A 20394-nucleotide genomic window follows, 5' to 3' on the forward strand; every position below is an offset into this window, starting at 1 on the left:
CTTAAGTATTGCAAGTAGTTTTTTTAAAAAATTTGCTACTCAAGTACTGAAAGTAAAAGTACCAGTAGTTTTTAAAAAAAATTTGCTACTCAAGTAATGAAAGTAAAAGTACAAGTACTGTGTTATGTAGTTATTAAAGAAAGAAGTCAAAAGTTTATTAAAGGTAAAGTTGTTAAAGTTATTAAAGAAAGAAGCCAAAAGAAGTCAAAAGTACACATGACATTATACACATTTTTTTGAGCTTCATGAAACCTGCCATCTACTGTTCTGGCAGTGGTAATTTTTATAATTGTAACAAGTAACTATGCAGCACAAAAAACAAATATCGGAGTAGAAGTATTGAAATCATCGAAAAAATGTAGTGAAGTAAAAGTGGAAGTAGGAGAAAAGAATTCTACTCTAGGAAAGTACAGATACCGCCTTTCGGTACTTAAGTACAGTAGTGAAGTAGTTCTACTTAGTTACTATACATCTCTCAGCCAGGTTGGATTTATACTGGAGGTGCCGTGGGAGCCGACTCCTGCCTCTGTGTATAAATACATGCAGAACTGTGAATCAACCACCAAAGCACATATAAATATATGAGTGTCATCATGTATACGTGATATGCCATAAAATATATAAATAATATAAATATAAATAAATATCCAACTATATGGCCACCCTAAATACTGAGGGGACATCATGATTTAATTGAAATAAAATAAAATATAAATGTAATTCTAATTACTCTGTTGCAACAAAAAAAAAAGGGGGAAAAAACCCAAAACGACCCAGGGGGAAGGAAAAACTAGGGGGAGAAACAGCAACTGTGTTGAACTCACTAGGCAAATGCAGTCAACCACCTGTCACATAGCCTGGATGCGGTATGGAATCAATATGTTAGTCTTAGATGGTCAAAGATCTTGGATCTTATTAAAGACTTTTAAGACCTATCTTACCCTACTAAGCATAGAAATATGTTTTTGGCTTTTTAATAAAAGTTTTAAGGTGTCCAAGGGTACTGCATCACGTGTGTGCGCCTCCTTACCCTTCCTTTGTATGCCCAACTGGACTTTAAGTTGATATCAGTTAAATACATTCCAGGTGTTTTCGAAATACAACACATGGTGTGCATGGTAAAAGACACCCCCTGCTGAGCCATACCAAAAGCTCTGCAATCAGCAAAGCTCATGCTCCAGGCTTTTTGAAAACCTCTGGTTATGACTCATAGATGGTGTGTCAGACCTCTGCAGAGAGAGATCACTGCTTCCACACAGAGAGCTAAGGTCTTCCTCTGCACCTAGCTATCAGGAAACATGTTTTTATACCCAGGTTGTGGCTGCTTTCTATAGAAAATGAACTGTAATAAAAATACTGAATAATATGTCAGCTGAGGTGGCAGGATTTCACTACAGTCTGGTAATTATGTGTGTAATCATGTAAACATTTATTATTTATCCAGTAAACATGGTTTCTTTACCCACTACAGAAAAGAAGGAAGGTCACATCTCCAGCATTCTTCTGAATGAAAATGTGTCTATGACAACAGGTGAGAGATTCTCAAAAACTAGTACTGTGTGCTGTTCCCTTTGGAGCTCTTCGATGTATCTCCGTTTACAGCACTTGGTGTGGCCTATTCAATAAATCAATTTGCAGCACTGGGCATTACAGACACTCTAAATCACTAAGCATCATTGCAGGTTATAGGTTGTTCTGAAATCAGAATGTCCCTAGTTTTTTTGGGGGGGGCCCTAAATACACTGTAAACTGACATTTACTTTAAAGAGCAGGTATGCACATCTCCCGTAGCCTGGAGAATCTAGAAACAGTGATCAATCCTTGAAGTTTGCTGGTTTAGCCCCACCCCTCTGACCTCTTCTGCTTTGCTATTGGCTTATCACTGTGCTAGATTACCTCATTAACCAATAGCAGAGCGTGGTAGGAGCAGACCTGAAGCAGTGACCATGCAAGATTGTCACAGTTTTCGCTAAATAGTGACCAAATCTTCTGGGAAGTCCAGGCAATCTGCATGAAATGCAAATCAAAGCGCAGTCAAGGACTTGCTTGCTATGTAAAAAAAGTTTCCCTTTCCTTTGTAATGTGTGTTAGGCCCACAGATTTGCTTTAATGAAAATGTAATGTTTTTTTCTGAATTTAGCAAATCTAGAGTGTTTACTGATACTGTACCTTTTTCTCTTTACTGGACTGGTTGCATTTTTGGCTGGGTTTGTGTTTTAATGAGCTAATAACTTATCCATATTACTGGTATATACATCTCTGATTGTACATCAAGCAAACACTATTAAACTTTTAATACGTGTTATTTAATTATTTGTACATGAATTTCTAACGCAGATGGTGAATGGAAAATGTATTTGTCTCTACTCCATGAAGACAGTCAAAGAGAAACCCTGGACTATAATTTACAGTTGGTTATCTTGTTTTATGGTGACAAAGGCCGGTCTAATCCAATCATTCTTGAAAGAGAAGAGTCACCTGAAAATAAGGACACACTAACTTATAAGGTATAATTGAATAACTTATATAATAATAATAATAATTTATATTTTCAAACTAAAATGCATTTTCAATAATTATTTATTTTGAGAAGTGCTTCAATATGTGTACATCATTGTAAATTTTATGATAATATTTTAAATACAGATTTGTAATAGGGTATACAATTGTGAATGTCCAATAGTAGGCAAATTAGGCAGCCTGTCACTGTTTGCTGTTTCCAAAACAAACCCATGTCACTGTCCACAGCTGTCTGCAGGATCAATCTGTTGTTTTACACCTGGGTTCAATACCTGCTTCCTATTCATCTGTGAAATCACTTTAAAATTACCCAGAATCGTGCCCTTGGTCCTTTAGAGGTTTGTTTACTAGAACTGGAGAGTGCAAATTCTAGTGCAGCTGTGCATGGTAGCCAATAAGCTTCTAACTTCAGTTTGTTCAATTAAGCTTTGACAAAAAAAAACATTGAAGCTGATTGTTTTTTATACAGAGCTGCAGGACTTTATATTTGTTCTAAATGCTCCTACATCTATAAAAATAAAAAGCAGCTTTTACCACAGTAGTTACCTTCGGCCTTGAGCTGTCCCCCACATTATTTTTCGTCTGCAAGATGTCACCAGCATCATCTAACCAACATCCTGTGAGCCTAGACTGTCACAAACCTCACTATTGGAGACACAACATCACAGGGCTCATACGGCCTGGGCTCACAGTATTCCTTTACTGGGAAGAGCTCATGCGTCAACACATGATCACCACTTAGCTCAAGAGGAAGGACTGCCCACCACTGGCACCAAGAAACAAGAACTGGGATGACCACTGAAATCATGGGACGCCAGATTAAAGGTAAGTATAGTGTTTTTCATTTGGATATCAAGAGTGGTTCACAGAGGTCAGAGAGAGAACTAAAGTTCTGATTTAAATCGATTGTCTTTCTCTTTTTGTTTAGTTACATTTGCCAAAAAGGTGGATTATTCAAAGTGATTCATGCAATTTTTTTTTTTTTTTGAGTCTTTAGCCTTTTTATTGGCTGTCATTGTTCATATGATGTAAAAGTCAGGTGCTTCAAAGTAGAGAAGGAATTTTTACTATAAAGCACAACACTCACCTTAGAGGACATTCAGGTTGGGTTGTATTGTAGTCCATGTCCCTGATGAGATTTTTCCTTACTTTCAATCTGAGATACACAACAGGACATGAGACAAAGTCTCCTCTGTCCTGTTTACATTAGTCACCAGGCCAGAAAGTGAGAACATTCTCTTCAGTAGAGCTGGCCATACATTGGCCTATTACTCTGAATCAGCTGAAATTTTCACAATGGTTGGCCCTGCTGGTCTAATAATACCTGGGCCAAAAATTATTGGTTGAACAGTGCCTGAAGCCAATCTGCTAATCAAACTGGGTGCTAGTGGCTGTCAGAATACAATAGGCTGCAGGAGAGATTCATCCATGCACACTGTTCTTTGGATGGAGGAACCTGCTAGATTATTTTGTCCAGTCTGCAGGCAGAACAAAAGAAATCTACTAGTGTTTGGCCAGCTTTATTCGCAGATAATACAAATTCTCTAACATTGTATATAAACTTTTCTGATTCTATCCAAAACTAAAAAAGAACTTTGGTTGGAATTTCATTAGAATGAGTTCATAACATCTACTGCATGTCCTTAGAGATCTTAATGGCCTTTGCTATCTCCTTACAAGATACCTTTATTTACTGGCTACTCTCATTTTCAAAATGTACTGAAAATTGTATTGGCTTCACATGTTATCTATTATACCTGAGAATATTCCCTTCTCTTGATTATTTCCCTCAATTAAACTATTTTTTTGTGAGCAAGTTGTAGAAAATATCAATCCAGTGTTGTCCTTGGATCAATACTATATCATATGCTACATGTAAATCTTTTTCTAGGTAAACCTCACATATGATTTAGGAGAATTGTTTAAAGTGAGACTGGGCCTTGAGAACTGGCAAGAGGACCTGGGGCGGTTATCCCTGTACCACTTAAAAATGCAGAATACAAGAACCTTGGATACGTTTAACCAGTCAATAAATAAAACACTTCCTCTTTCATTAAGCGGAGACAGATGGATTGAAGTCCCAGTAGAATGGCCTCTAAAAGCTTCCCTTTCTGGTATGTTTTTAGAATAAGCTAATATCTATTTAATTCTAGACTCTGTCTAAAATGAAGAGTTACAAATAATGATGGGGGGAGATAGAGTTCCTGTAAGATGTGCTTTACGAGTCTGGAGTACCAATTGCAAATGAAGATGTTCAGGAAGTAAAGCTCATGATATATTTAGTTCAGCTTTAATATGTGTTTGTCTGGATATCTGTTTAGCTATCTGGTTACTAATGATGGACATACACTAAAGGCATCAATGGATGGTGAAATATATGCAAGTGATGAACAAATTACAGCCTCTTGCACTAACTTTACCATTTAATGGTGTCAGAAGCATTCTGCATTGTTCAAGTACATTTTTCTACATGTAGAAAAAAATACGTCTGCTGAAAAGTCCTTCATTCGTAATGGCAGGGTGAGCAGGGAGTGTGTGTCAGAACTGAGGGTTGGTGTATAGGAAAGAAGAGAGCAAGTATCAGAAGTGAGAAGGCAAAGGAGGGGGTCCATTATTAGTAAGAATCAGAAGGGAGTCATTAGAAGTAAGAATCAGAACGGCTAAGGGAAGATCGGAAAAAAAAAATCTCAGCTTTTTTTTTTTTAAAGATCTTGAAAGAAAAGAGGATATGTCACCGGGGAGAGGCAGAAGGGAGGCATTATGTATAGATTTGCACAGATGTGTCTATTCTTGTGTTAAACCACACAGTGGAGTTACAAGGAAATCGTCCCAGAGCTTAGTGAATGGAGTGAAGCTCTGCTGAACTTACATCATCCAATCATCTGCAAGCAAAAATGTGTGTTTTTTTATTTTTTTCATTTTCCTTGCACATGATTGGGTATTCTTTACAAAGTGAATTTTCGCTATTGGGGAAAATTCCCTTGCAAAGTTCAGCATCCCTTGCAAGATGAGTGACAATTTGCCTTTAGTAAACAAACCTTTGTGTCAGAAGGACAGATCCACTCATTATTAGAGGTAAGGGAGCCTGTCACTTGTACGCAAAAGTTAATCTAGCTAATGAGGACAGTCACTTTAGTGTCGGTTCACACTATGGCGATCCAACTTCGGGGGCGACCTGTGAAGTCGCGTGCACCGCGACTTCGGCGTGGCTTGCACGGACTTCACATAATGGAAGTCAATGCAAGTCGCTCCGATGTCGCCCCAAAGTATTACAGGAACTATTTAGTAAGTCGGAGCGACTTGAGTCGCTCCTATTACAACGGTTCCCGTAGCACAGAATGGACCGCGACTTGTCAGGCTGACCAGTTGCCTGACAAGTCTCGGTAGTGTGAACCGGGACTAAGTGTCTAGCTGCTGAAGACACTTAAACTGGTGAACTGCATATCCAAGTACAGCTCAGTGAATATCTAAAAGGCAAAAGGATGTGACATTTGCCACTATATTAATAATATCTGTTTTTCCCTTATACCTTTGCTTTTGGATGACTCCTCAAGCTGTCTGGTTGGCTGCTGCTATTCTCTTAGGGAAAACAATAATCCTGATTGGCATGGATAACTTTAAAAATTAAAATCCAGAGGTCAGATGGCTCTCTGACACGTTATTTCACAGACTCTAGAATCTATACTATTCATGCCATAAGGTTGATGTCTTTATTATACCTAATTCCCTGTTGGTCACGTTGATGGATGTTTTTGGAACACTGCTTAATGACCTGTATTATGATTATGATACATGTACAACTTTACTCCATTTTTGGATGTTTCATCCTATCCTATTTTGTCATTATATATGTTTTTCCTTTCTTTGTCTTTTTCTAAAAAAAAAAAAAAAAAAAGAGTAAACTCCAGGTAACTATAAAAGACACAAACTAAAATGGAACTGAACTCAAAAAGTGAATATTTGTAAAATTATAGGGAACATCCAGAAATGCAAATTGTGCCTAAGCTGTACCCTAAAAAAAATGTACCTCTTGTCTGGAATTCCTTCTGCAAAATAGCAGGGAACTTCGGGGTTAGGGATGAGCTCCAGGTTCAGTACACACACAAGTTTAGATCAATCATTGGCTGTTTGGGCATTCGTCCAAACTGCTGACTTTTTGCTCCTTCGGGGGAAACTACGCACCAAACCAGTGCCTATACACATGCACCTAGCCCATAACACTGAATAATCATTGATTACATATTTTCATACTAATGAAATGGAATTTCTTGTATGCCAGCACTACTTCATGATTAGGGATGAAGAAACCACAATAGACTGATGCTGGTGAGGTTTACCAATTTGTGGCCACTGTCAGCAACCTACTTGTCCTGTGTAATGAAATAACTAAAAAAAAGAGTGATAATGAGCACAATGAATCAAGGAAAAGTATATTCCTGGTCAAAAAAATTCTACCATCCCTAAAAATGAAAAAAAAAAAAAAAAGCCTACAATAAATAGAAAAAAATTTAAGCAAAAAGTAGGGTTCTTATCTATGACAGCTGTCATTCTAAGAATTTTACCATTGTAATATTTAAAACGTTTATCCTCTGAGATCTGACATTTATAGTTCTTTTATGGACTCCATTTGAATTAGCCACCAGCATATCGCTTGTCTCTGAACTCCAGCTTTATGGTCTCTCAGTTGGTATTCCTAGTTCTGCCATCTCCTGCTATGAAATTTCACCCCTCCTGCTGTGGCAAGCTGAAAGTCACTTGTTCTCTCCAATTCTCTGTAATGTAAAATAAATGGAAAATCACCCATAAGAGACAGGCCCTCGGAATAGTTTAGTAGGACAAACCTGTTTTTTTTACGTTTTTGTTTCTCATAAGTGCAATGTGAACAACAAAAGTTTCAATGTTTGATAAGAGAAAGTAAAGAGAAAAAGCAAATTGATTAATAAAGGACATCTATTAGAGGATCTCTTGACTTGCGTCTGAGAGGATATTACATCAAAACGATAAGCAAAGAAAAGCTAGGCACATGATACAAATCAATGTGTGCGGTAGAAACTTTTAATGGAAAACTGTCACTGCTCAGCCTATGAAAGTTTCATAAACCAGGAGATCAACTCTTTCCTTTGAGTGGCAGCTGTGAGCTTTGATGAACACTATTGATTTGATATCCGTGAAAGTCAGAGCCTCAAGAGTGTTTGTCTTAGGAAGATACACTCACACCTGTCAGGGAGCTTCTCCATACATCACTAATATACAAGCACTGACTGAACAGTGTCAATGCCTTTGGAATACAACGTGTAGCTGACAATCATTCCTTAATTCCAGTTTATGAGTAAGAATTTTCTTATTTTTTCCTAAAGACCAAATGCACGCTAATACAGCTCTGATCAGGGATCATTGACTTAGCCAGAATTCCCCTGGCCCAATGTAAGATTTTAACGTGTTGTTATTAAATGAATACTGCTGCCAGAAGCACAGTATAAAAAGATGTGAGTGTGAACAGTGAAGGGTTTAAGGGTTTTATAAGGAAGGATTGGCTGGTGGTGGAATGTGCTGAGCCTAATCAATGAATATGTGCGCCAGCATCATTAAGCAGGGAAAGTATTAACACAACAATGTGCTGATCAGCTAGAGGAAGATTTCATGTAGAGTTTTTAATAACTCCCAAATCTTTGTCTAAAGAAAACGTCATTCACCTATATTGCGCCTTCCAGCTTAGGTCTGTTCCAGTTCTATAATGCCTGCATTTATAACCATTATTTACTTTACAAATAAACTTTTCCAATTTTGTGTTTGCAGTGCATGCAGTATCCTTCTACATTCATGCAAAATTATCAATTCATCTAAATGATTTGTTTTCATATCTGCAACAAAAGGGAGGGGAGAGAGTATCACTTTCCTGAGTCATTCAGAAAAAGTACTGATGTAGCAGAGTGTCCCTTTACTTATCATGTTCAGATATATGTGCATACACCTTTAAATCCTTTTCCTACAATCTCCCGGGTTCCTGGGGATATACATTTCCCTGTTTCCTGCCTTCTGCAGCTCATGTGACGTGCAGCCAGGTGTATAGTTCTCCACTGTTAATTCTGGTGTGTGGGCAGCTAGTCAGGAGCCCAATAGCACACAACTTCTATGGAAGACCCCACGCTTTGGGGTAGAGATCGACCGACTATCGGCAAAGTTGATATATTGGGGGCCGATATGCACTTTCCCCCATATATCGGAATCAGCCACCCAAGTGACCAATATTGCCGATATTTCGGGAAAGTGTTGTACCGGAGGGATGCCTGCAGCTAGAGGCCAGTCCATAGCCGACGTCATTACAAGGAGCAGGAAGAGATGTCCCCCCCCCCCTCCCGGCGCCTTCCATGGCTCACCCAGGTCTCCCGTCCCACCGGGCAACCAGCCTGCACGCCCGCCGAAGACCTGATCAAAGCCGCATTTGGCTCTGATCGGGTCTACATGCAAAAACCCGGAAGTGCCAGATTTTAAAAAAATGACAGCATTCAAAACAGCCAAACTTGGCGTTTTGAATGCTTTAAGTGCAGAGGAGGGGTTTGGGGTATTTTAGACTGCCAGATCCCTCTACAAGAGTGCATGTAAAGTAATAAAAAAATAAAAATAAAATTTAAATGTACAAAAATATCGGCCCATATCGGCCGATATGCATTGACCAGGATGCAGCCATCGCTTGCCTTTATCTGGCCCTTGGGGACTATTCCTCCTACTGATATCAATGAGGGGGCACTATTGCTCCCATTAATACCAATAATGGTGCCCTATTACTCTCACTGACACCAGTGATGGGGCACTATTCCTCCCACTGACTCCAATGATGGGGCACTGTTCTTCATACTGACGCTAATGATGGGGCACTATTCCTCCCACTGACAATATTATTGGGACACTATTCCTTCCACTGATGCCAATGATGAGGCACTTTTCTTCCCACTGATGCCAATGATGTGGCACTATTCCTCCCACTGATGAGAGTGATGGGGTCCTATTACTACCACTGTCGCAAGTGATGGGGTACTATTCTTTCCACTGACATCAATGATAGGGAACTATAACTCCCACTAACGCCAATGACGGGGCGCTATCCCTTCCACTGATGACAGTGATGGAGCATTATTCCTAAAACTGATGCAAGTGATGGGGCACAATTCCTCCCACCAGTGCCAATGATGGCACACTATTTTTCCACTGACATCAATGTGGGTGCACTATTCTTCCCACTGACCCCGATGATGGGGCTCTATTCCTCTCACTGACACCAAGGATTGGATGTTGTTACAGATGCCAGGACATATTCTATTCCCACTGGTCACAGTCTGGCCCCCTCTAAAGTCTGAAGGGTAGTAAACCAGCCCTTTGTTTGGAAAGTTTGGAGACCCCTGCTATAGAGCCTTAGAGAGATTGCGCTGTGCTGCCACCTAGTGCACAGCTCAGTGTACAATCCAAATAGGATTGAGAACAGGCAGGTAGTTATGTTTTATTGCAAAAGAGACAACACATGTCTTTCTGCAATAAAGAGCCCATCTGCTCACAGTGATTTTTGTTTGCCAGCTGGTTCTGCTTTAACTCCTAAACTAACCCATGACTCTTAGCATGTAACCTACCCACTAACACTTAGTGGTCTATTTTTTTAATGCTTTCACACAAGATCCACACATTAGTTGAATCCAGTTGCAAAAAAAATCTTGGGTGAAAGTTTGGTGAATCTTGTGTGAAAACTTTTATTAACCAACCCCTTAAATGTAACTGTTTTTAATTCCTAAAGATTAACCTAACATTTGACCTTTTAAAGGTTATTTCCTAAAACCTAATATAACTAAATCAATAAACCTTCATATCTACATTGTAATCTCCAACTATTCTTTTCACTAAATGAACTCCCTAGCCCTAAGGCTAACCACAATATAAACCTTAACCTACTCCCTAATGCTTAGTAAAGGTTCTTACTAACCTTTCTGGCATGGACCCTGACACAGTACCATGCAGAAATGTGCTAGGATATCAAAGTAAAGATCTGCAGGCTGCTGATTGACTAACAATAATAAATAAATGAACACTGAAAAATATAATAAAGCACTGCAGGTTCCCTTTAATATTATAGGACAATGAATAGTTATATTCAGTAACCATAGTAATGTAGTTTGGCTTTTGCAGAGGTCATCGTCACATGTGAAGCTAGCAGTGTTAAAAAAGGTCCCAAGGAAAAATGAGATTTCAGTGGAATTCGAGAAATAAAAAGATTAAAAATAATGTAATGAAATCAGTTGCCTTCCTGTAATATTATTATGCTGGCTCATGAGACTTGCTGCTGGATCGCAACCAGCATTTTATGAGAATTACAACTACAATTTATGTGATTCACGTACACAGTCATCACAAACCTCTGATACATTATCTTGGGCTGGTTGGAAAGCATTTTACTCACACATTGGCTCTGTTATGTTATTTCAGTTCCAGTGAAAGTTTGTGCGCCCCTTTATTATTTTTGTTAAGCACCAATATACCCAAAAGTATATTTTAGCTATACTGTGGGTGAAGCCTGGTTGGCCAAGATATCCCCAGGCCTCCTATGTGACTTAGATGATCCTAAAATAAGATATCTTCCACCTGCACACCTTTGTGTGCACTCTCCATAAAAGAGTAAATACATGGCGTGATTCCTTCTCCATTAGACTGGTATTAACCCTTTCTCTGCCAACCAAGTCTCCCATTTTTCACTTCATGTGGCTGGACCTTTGCTATTTTTTACTTACAGCTTTAATGGTATGTAAACTACCCCCCTCCCAACCCATATATTTTCAGAAAATTTCAATAAAAATACACTAAAGCCATTGTTAGCATACACAAACGCAACCTAACATTACATTTTTTTTTTAATCTTAAAGTGATTGTAAAGGGATTTTTTTTAAACAAATGAACATGTTACACTTACGTGCTCTTTGCAAAAGTTTTACACAGAAGTCCTGAACCTCCTCTTCTGGGGTCCCTTGCCAGTGCTCCTGGCTACTCCTCCCTTCCAAGTGCCCCCCTTGCAAGCCACTTGCTACGAGGGCACTCATGAAGTCTTGATCCGGAGCCAGGCTGTGTGCATCTATTGACACACATAGTGCAGCTAAGTCTTGCCCCCCCACTACAGGATTTGATTGACAGCAGCAGGAGCCAATGGCTGCTTCCTCTATATCCAGTGAGGGGGAGATAGAGTGGCGCCACTGCTCTTGGGCACACTACTGGACCAAGATCAGGCTCAGGTAAGTATTTAGTGGGGGCTGGGGTGGGGGAGCTGATCTCTGAAGGTTTTTTTTTTTTTTTGCCTTAATGCAGAAAATGTATTAGGGTGTAAAACCTTCTGATATGTAGATATAATCACAAATATTTCAGTTTTCTTTTTAAATAAATCTTTATTTTGGTTCATGCCAGTGGGTATAATCACCCAACAGAAGAAGCTGTTAGGTGATTATACCTATTTGTATAAACCAAGGAATGTGGTTTAAAGAAGGTTGGATGTTATCCTAAAGCAAAACATCATGTAGGAGGTATATCATAGCAAAATTATTTGCAATTGATGTACTCTTTATTTTCTTCACTAGAAATCTTATCATTTTAAAGATATATTAAGCACTGTTTGAAAAATAAATTACTGTTACTTGTATTTGTAGCTGCTACATATCACATTACTTTATATTCCACCGGCCTGCTGGAGCAGAAAGATCAACTAAATATTGGTATTTGTGTGCATGGAAAACATGGAGACACAGGACACCGATACCTAAAATGGCAAAATACGCTAGATGAAAATGGAGATGAGGTAAGCCAGATTACATATGATATGATGATATTGTAGATATGAGTATATTCTATAGTAAAGAGAATGCAATGATGTTTTTTAAGAGACCAATAGTGCTACTGATATACCATTTTCTCTGGTTTATCAAAGCAAGTACGTCTTTTTGAAAAGAGAACAAACATATAGCAACTTAAAGCAATGCTATGCAAATTTGTAACCAAAACTAAAAAGTAATCCAAACCTTCTGTATTTCAACTGCTTATCAATAAATTAATGATTCTCCTTAATTTATTCTACATCTTTATCATATACAAAGATGTTGAATAGCACCGCTAATGCTGTTCTTCCAGCCTGCTTTGGATTTGAGTCTGTGGATCTCATAGATGCAAGCACTTGTTGTCAGCTATCCTTTCCCCTTGGCCATTCACAGAAGTCTGTGTATTCCGTGAACCTACATGGCATTCCTTAGATCCTCAACATGTTTCCTGGCTAAAGTCTGTTTCTTCAAAGGCATTCAAAATGAAAAAAAAACAGCATATTAATTTAACAGACACGTGACCCAATTACCCTCAAATGTGTATATTTTGGTAAAAACATGGTTAACAGATTTTTGCTGTAGGGATCAAATGTGATAGACTCACCGGGGACAGAGACTTTGGAGGGGGCTGCAGGCTAGCCTCTTGCCTAGTGACTCTGGGCCCTGGCTTTTAAAGGAGCACTACTCTTTGTGGGGTGTATTCTGGAGGGACCCTTGGAGTATTGTTACTTTGGATTCAAGTACATGTCTCCTCAAGACACACGCCCCCTGGACTCTAGGCCTGGGGTCCCTGTGAGGGCCTAGCTGCCCATTAACAATAGGAACTGCTCCACATAGTCAGACTCATAACAGATGCTAATATCATCAGCTCAACCACCTGCCTTCCATACATTATTAATTGTGCTAATTAACTCACCTAGTGTCTGCTAAGTGAAGTGTTTACACTTTTAATATTGTGTATTGTACTTCATGAGCTTGATGCTGGCAAGTCTGCAGGAATGAGATTTCTGAAGGTCTAGATGGCTAGTTAATTAGCTCAAGTAAATCACTGTCAGCTATTAGTTGCTAGTAGGAAAGTAGTATACTGTTTGTGTTGGTTGTTTATATTTATATATATATATATATATATATATTTTTTTTTATCTGCATACAATAATGTAATCAGGCACCTGACCTGGTGAGGTATATATTTTGTGTGAGTTTGTTCAATAAACAGTTCCAGATTTGCAGCTGAAACGAGTTCTGCCTAGTTCTTGGTTGCAATATGCAACTATAATATCTGATATCTATGTTCAAGACTGGAGGAAACAGTATACTGACAGAAGCACTCAAACACAGTGTGGGTCAGTCCTGTCCCAGGGATCAACTTACAAAAACAGGAAAAGTAATGAAAATCATGTGTCCAAGTCGTGGCAATGTCCCCCTGGGAGCATATACTCACCAAGGAGAAGTTTACCTCTCAATCAAAAATCTACCTTATAGCTAAACAGAGAAAATAATAGGACAAAAAAGTACTACAAATAAGACTACTCCTAAAAGGACCATCAGTACAGTGCCACCAAGGCACCAAAATATACACTATATTGTCAAAAGTATTGGGACACCTTCCTATACACACACATGGACTTTAATGGCATCCCAGTCTTAGTCCGTAGGGTTCAATTTTGAGTTGGCCCACCCTTGGCAGCTATAACAGCTTCAACTCTTCTGGGAAGGCTGTCCACAAGATTTAGGAGTGTGTCTATGAGAATGTTTGATCATTCTTCCAGAAACACAATTGTGAGGTCAGGCACTGATGTTGGACGAGAAGGTCTGGCTTGCAGTCTCCACGCAAATTCATCCCAAAGATCGGTTTGAGGTCAGGACTCTGTACAGTCAAGTTTCTCCACCCCAGATGCACTCCCTGTCTTTATGGACCTTGCTTTGTGCACTGGTACACAATCATGTTGGAATAGAAAGTGGCCATCCCCAAACTGTTCCCAAAAATTTGGGAGCATGAAATTGTCCAAAACGTGTCACCTTAAGAGCTCCCTTCACTTGAATTAAGGGTTGAGCCCCACCCCTGTAAAAGAACTCCACACCATAATCCCCCCTTCACCAAATGATTTGGACCAGTGCACAAAGCAAGGTCCATAAAGACATGGATGAGGGAGTTTGGAGTGTAGGAACTTGACTGACCTGCACAGAGTCCTGACCTGAACCCGATAGAACATTTTTGGAATGCGGAGACTGCGAGCCAGATCTTCTCGTCGAACATGAATTCCTGACTTCACAAATGCACTTCTGGAAGAATGGCTAAACATTCCCATAGACACACTCCTAACCTTGTGGACAGCCTTCCCAGAAGAGTTGAAACTGTTATAGCTGCAAAGGGTGAGCTAACTCAATATTGAGCCCTATGGACTAAGACTGGGATGCTATTAAAGTTCATGTGCATGTAAAGGCAGGTGTCCCAATACTTTTGACAATATAGTGTATGTCTGATGGTAAATTATTACTGAGGAAGAAGGCTAAACGGATTGGAAATCCTGTTACATTTTCATGCCTTACATGACTCACATGTAGTGGGTAGTCATGGGAATGTGGTGAGTTTTCCTTTGTGATTAAGGTGGTGGAACAATGGAACACACCATAGGAGGATTGAATGCACATTTGAATTATTGTTTGCACAGCACAGTGGCACTTTATTAATATGTCTTTTCACATTCATATTGAAGACCTATGAAGAACTACTGGATGAAGAATTTTACATATGCACCATTTTTTTTTTTTGCACAGTACTATGACACGTTATTAATAGTTAGGTCGTTAGTTAGTTAGTTAGTTAGTTAGTTAGTTAGTTAGTTAGTTAGTTAGATAGATAGTTATTAGTACTATCACTGATTAGTGGGATTTTTTTCTTTCTCATTATTTCATTATTTTTACATTTTGCACTATAATAGGCACTTTTGTGTTGTACCCTAGTGAGGGAATTATAGGATTGCTTGCTACCTAGTGAAGTTTTATGTCAGCACTGTACATAGATTTATAAAACACTGATTTATCCCTATGGTTTAGGGATTGGTATACTGCTGCTTTACCTGATATACTGTATATGTTGTTGTCCCAGTGCTGGCATTGATTTTATCTTTATCACTGCAAAATATAGCCTTGAACTTTTTTGTTATAGCTGTTAGCTAAGTCTAAAAAATACCTGTTGATTTTGCTAGAAATCATGTAAGCTGGGGGATAAAACCTGTGTAAATGTGCATGTATTGCAGAGATGTACAAAATAAGCCTTTTTTTTTTATTATTTTGCCTTGACATATGCTGTAACAACTTTGTATTTTTCAACCATACATACAATAACTGCTAGTTTAAATGGTGTTTGCAAGAAAAATCATAGGCAGCCAAGGCAGCAGAAAGGCATAAACCACTCACAAACACTGGCTGCTCAAGCTCTTCACTGAACTCTTGAATAAACATAAATAGCCTCTAGGTTTGTTCTTGTTTCAAAAGGACAGTTAGAACAATTGTATTTCCGCACACGGCCACTGTTAGTGTATAGACATGCTATTAGTAGAGATGAATGAACCAGGCAAAAAGGATCAGCGAACAAAGCTGGAAATCTATGAACCCAAAACATAGCCCTGAACCCTATCTAAGTCTACTGAGCTAAATCTTGCTATCCTTATCAACCCCCTTTCTTTCTCTTATTTTGCAAAAGAGAATGAAAATTAAAAAAAAATCAGTCAGAGGGTAGAAGGTCTTTTCAGGTGACTTGAAGTACAAAAAAGTTTGTGAGGCTTTTTTTTTTTTTTTTTTTTTTTTTAAGGGTACAGGACATGGGGTTCCCCTTATAATTTATACCAGACCCTTAACCGGGCATGCAGCTTGGGTGGCTTGGAAAATGTGGGCAGCAAGCGTGCAGCCCTACCCTTCCTTATTAACACCAGGCTACATGCCTTTCAAATTTGAAGGTGCCTTGCAGGGGGGGGGGGCTGTAAAGGTCTGCCTAGAGAGCCCACTTTATATAATAATATCACTTTATTAGTAATGGTGATGCTAGAATGTCAATAAACAACATGGATTTCCTGGGTGATGCAACAGCATGTATGAAACTGGACAAACAATCGGCAACAGATTGGGTTCAGGTCAAAAGTCAACCTGAAGCTCAATTCTAACTTTTAGTATGAATGTATGTGTAAATCGGTAATACTATTTTAAAGGTCAAGGCCACCCATTTAATTCATTCATATTAGGTGGTCTATGCAGGGTTTGATTGAATAGCATGCTGTTCAAGGAGATCCTGGCCCACAAAGGTGGAGTTTACCCTTCCTTCCTTTAACTGCCTTCTACTTTATAATTAATAGTTGCGACACTACACTTTGCTGGGGTCTACATATTGTTAATACTATATTCTTCTACAGGGAGATTAAAACAGTAGGCAGGTATAATGACCATTTTATATTTCAGCTGTGTAACCATAAAGAAATCATTTGTTGTATTTTAAAAAGCAATTATTTAGTTGGGTGTCACCACAGAGTAGTACTGTGCACGAGTGGCGAGATAAACTGTGCCTCGTCCTAAAGTGAATTTAAACAAAAAGTGTGCGGAAAAATTGACTTTAGTGGCACAACATAATTTTACAAGATGCTAGATTCCATAAAAATTGTTTTTTATTATAAATCCATTAAAATGTCACATAAAACATAACTTGTGGAGAACAATGATCCTCTATTCAGTTCTAAGCCCAAGCACAAAAAGATATACTGGTATATGGAATCATGAAACCTGGGTAATAAATATCATACTAGGGTAAAAACACAATGCTGCAGTATAAAACTGAGGCTATCTATGAAAGGTAAAATTGGGGTAACCAATATCCAGGTGATGTGTCCAGAGGTTAGTAGAACCTTAGCTCGACATGTTTCACGCCATACCGTGCTTCTTCAGGAGCTTATTAACGTGGGGGAGATCATCACTCCTCTAAGAATGGAAAGTGAGGTCTGTATCATAAACCTTATATATATATACATACATCTATTTTTATATATCTTACATACATATGTCTATATGTGAATAATTACTTACAATTCAGCTTAGTTAAAAAAACAGTGTAACTGAAAAGAACACCAGGTGTAGGAAGCATAGAGAAGAGTCATGGTTTCATGGTTCCATATATATCTTTTTTTTTAAGCCTTTCTTGGGCTTAGAACTGATTAGGAAATCATTGTTTTGTTATGTTTTATGTAATATTTTAATGGATTTATAATAAAATCATTTTTTTGGGGGAATCTAACATCTTGTATAATTACGTTGTGCCACTAAAGTCCATTTTTTCCTCACAATTTTTGTTCATATTTTAACCGCTTGCCGACCGCCCCACGCAGATTTACTGTGGCAGGGCGGCTCCGCTGCACATAATCACCTAGATCTACGTGATTCTGTGCATGCGGTGATTAGACACAGTGGGAGCCAGGCAGCGGGAGGAGCGGCGGCAATCGCCTCCGGCCTCAAGAGATCTTCACAGAAACTGACAGAAGACCCACCCCTTATGTAAACAAAGCTTCTTCTTCTGTCACACAGGCAGAGAGAGATCATGAATTTCCTGTCACAGAGCCCCCTCCCCCCCCCCACAGTCAGTAAGCACAAACAAGCATACATTTAATCCTTTTATCACCCCCAGTGTTAACCCCTTCCCTGCCAGTGTCATTTATACAGTAACAGTGCATAATATTTAGCACTGATTACTGTATTAATATCACTGGTCCCCAAAAAGTGTCAATAATATCAGTTAGGGGTCCGATCTGTCCACCGCAATGTCGTAGTCCCGCTATAAATCGTTGATCGCCGCCATTACTAATTAAAACAAAAAAAAAGTCCAAAAATCTATCCCGTAGTTTGTAAATGCTGAGGGGTTGTGACAGGTACTTTGATGGGCTGGTGACAGGTCCTCTTTATTAGTGGGCAATCAGTGTGCTTTACTTTGTGCTGTAATCAGTAACTGGCTGTTACTGCAATCTCCTCCTCACACAGGATCGGTGTGTGAGGAGAAGAGCCCAGTAACAGCTAGTTACCACATTTTGTTTACATTCTGGTCACGTGCTAAAGAGCCAATATCATTAGCTCTTTACTCTGATCAGAGATGGGATATGTCAGAGTCACACTCTCCACCCTCAATCGCCGCTCTGTGCGCCCCTGGGAGCACGCACGAGCGGCATGCACAAGGACAGTGCATGTGGCCTGCTGTGATTGGACACAGCCGGTCACGTGGTAAAGAGCTATTTTTATGGGCTCTTTACATTGATCGGGGATGGGCTGTGTCCCGAGGGACACGCCTCATCCACAATTGCTGCGCATCGCAGTACCGGGGGCGCGGGAGAGCGGCAAGAACAGGCGGACGTCATTCCTGCTGGCGTCATTTTACAATGCGCTGGTAGGGAACAGGTTAAGAAACATGTTATGAAGCTAAGGGTACATACAGTTCATACAGGGCTAACAGCCACTGCATGTGTTAATGAAGGTAAAAGTTTGTTCGGACCAGCTTGGTCCAAACAAACTATTTAAAACTCACCAAAACATGGGCTTTAACTTTCTGAAAAACCTTTTTGTCCTCTGCCAAACAACCAGCGTACCACTTTGGCACACCATGTCAGACATATTAGCATATTTTACATGCATAAACCCCTAAATAGCATGTCATTAAACCTTTCAAACATCTGCTTAATTTTCACGCATTACAAGTGTTGTGTTTCAAATTAGGACATTTACAAATAGAGGCTAGCCTCATACGTCAAACAAATTTTAAAAATGTAACACATTTAGCCAAGGCCTGATATTGCACACAAGGTCATCAAACGTCTCTCCACTCTGGATAAGATAATCAGTTAATTCATTATCATGGCTTCCTACCACTGAGAAATATATTTAATATTTATTGTATTGAGGTATTTGTTTTGTGCCTTTCTTGTTATAGCCTGTGATTGTGTTCTTTCCTCATTAAATAAGATTATAAATGCTCAGAGATCCCCTGCATGGGCAAGAACCAACTTGCTGTGTATGACATTGTGAGAGGCAATGTGTGACAAATCCATTACATTCAATTACTTGTATCTAAAGGTGGGCTTAATTAAAATGTTGTGATGTAAGCCAGACATGCACATGTTCCTCTTGGTATTTAGACTTCACAATCAACACGCTGATGTTTCTTCACAGTCATTTACAGCTGTATTAGACGCGGTAGAGCTCGGAGAAGTACATCAGACTGACATTTCTATGAGCGGCAGAGATGGTGCGTTTCATTTCACTTTTACTTTAAATAGAGAATAAATTGTGATTATTTACTCGTACTTTAGAAAATAGAATATGTAAATGTAATACCTGTGTAAATACTCTTTAGACTGCAAGCTGCACATCAAAAGGATTCACGTAAAGGAATCTTTGAGGCATGAAGTCTACGTATTTGATGTAAATGAGTAAGTTAAATCTTTTGAACTTCCCTTTATTTTAATAGCTACAGCTTCTAACCAGGCTAGAAGTATTTTAGGGGGAAATTACAGTTATCCAAGATTACTTTTTAGTGTGATGGTACAAGATATGTGTTTTATTATAACACCTAAAGAAAAAGCATTAGTAGGCAGTGCTTAGTTCTCGAGCATCAACAACTAAGTCAAAGGTGCTTTTTGATGTTTTTTTTTTTCATTTTTAATATCCTGAAAAATTCTAAAGTCTAATAGTAACTGACAAAAATGACTTCTGGCTTACTTTGACTGTATGAAAATATTGATAAGTTTTTTACCCACATTATATAAGGAATTTTTCAGGCTTGTACATTGCCTGAGATGTTTCATAGTCACATCAAATGGACTAGGGGACCTATATCAGCTGACATCTTGTAAGCTTTAAATGGCAAAAATTTAAAAAGAGTGGACCAGATTCTTAAAATCAGCTGTAATTGAAGTAAGGTTGGTTCTTAGTGCACATCACTAGTTTTTTAAGTTAAACCCGCTGGATTCAACTGACAGCCTGGGTCGCAGCCGCTGTACCAACAATC

At 38.9% G+C, this 20394-nt stretch overlaps 1 protein-coding gene across 1 annotated transcript in view; it reads left to right on the top strand.

Moving 5' to 3' along the window:
* LOC309556825 (lipoxygenase homology domain-containing protein 1-like) overlaps nucleotides 1-20394 on the top strand; it is a gene marked incomplete at its 5' end in the record, with an annotated part of 436205 nt that overhangs the window by 398994 nt on the left and 16817 nt on the right. The window contains 6 exons of the mRNA XM_082259345.1: nucleotides 1472-1531; nucleotides 2338-2507; nucleotides 4412-4634; nucleotides 12195-12343; nucleotides 19557-19632; nucleotides 19741-19816. Of these exons, the coding sequence (XP_082115471.1) occupies nucleotides 1472-1531; nucleotides 2338-2507; nucleotides 4412-4634; nucleotides 12195-12343; nucleotides 19557-19632; nucleotides 19741-19816 (754 nt within the window). The remainder of the gene's footprint in view (nucleotides 1-1471; nucleotides 1532-2337; nucleotides 2508-4411; nucleotides 4635-12194; nucleotides 12344-19556; nucleotides 19633-19740; nucleotides 19817-20394) is intronic.

This window comes from Pelophylax lessonae, assembly GCF_965119305.1.
Source record: "Pelophylax lessonae genome assembly, chromosome: 5".
Classification (NCBI taxonomy): Eukaryota; Metazoa; Chordata; class Amphibia; order Anura; family Ranidae; genus Pelophylax; species Pelophylax lessonae.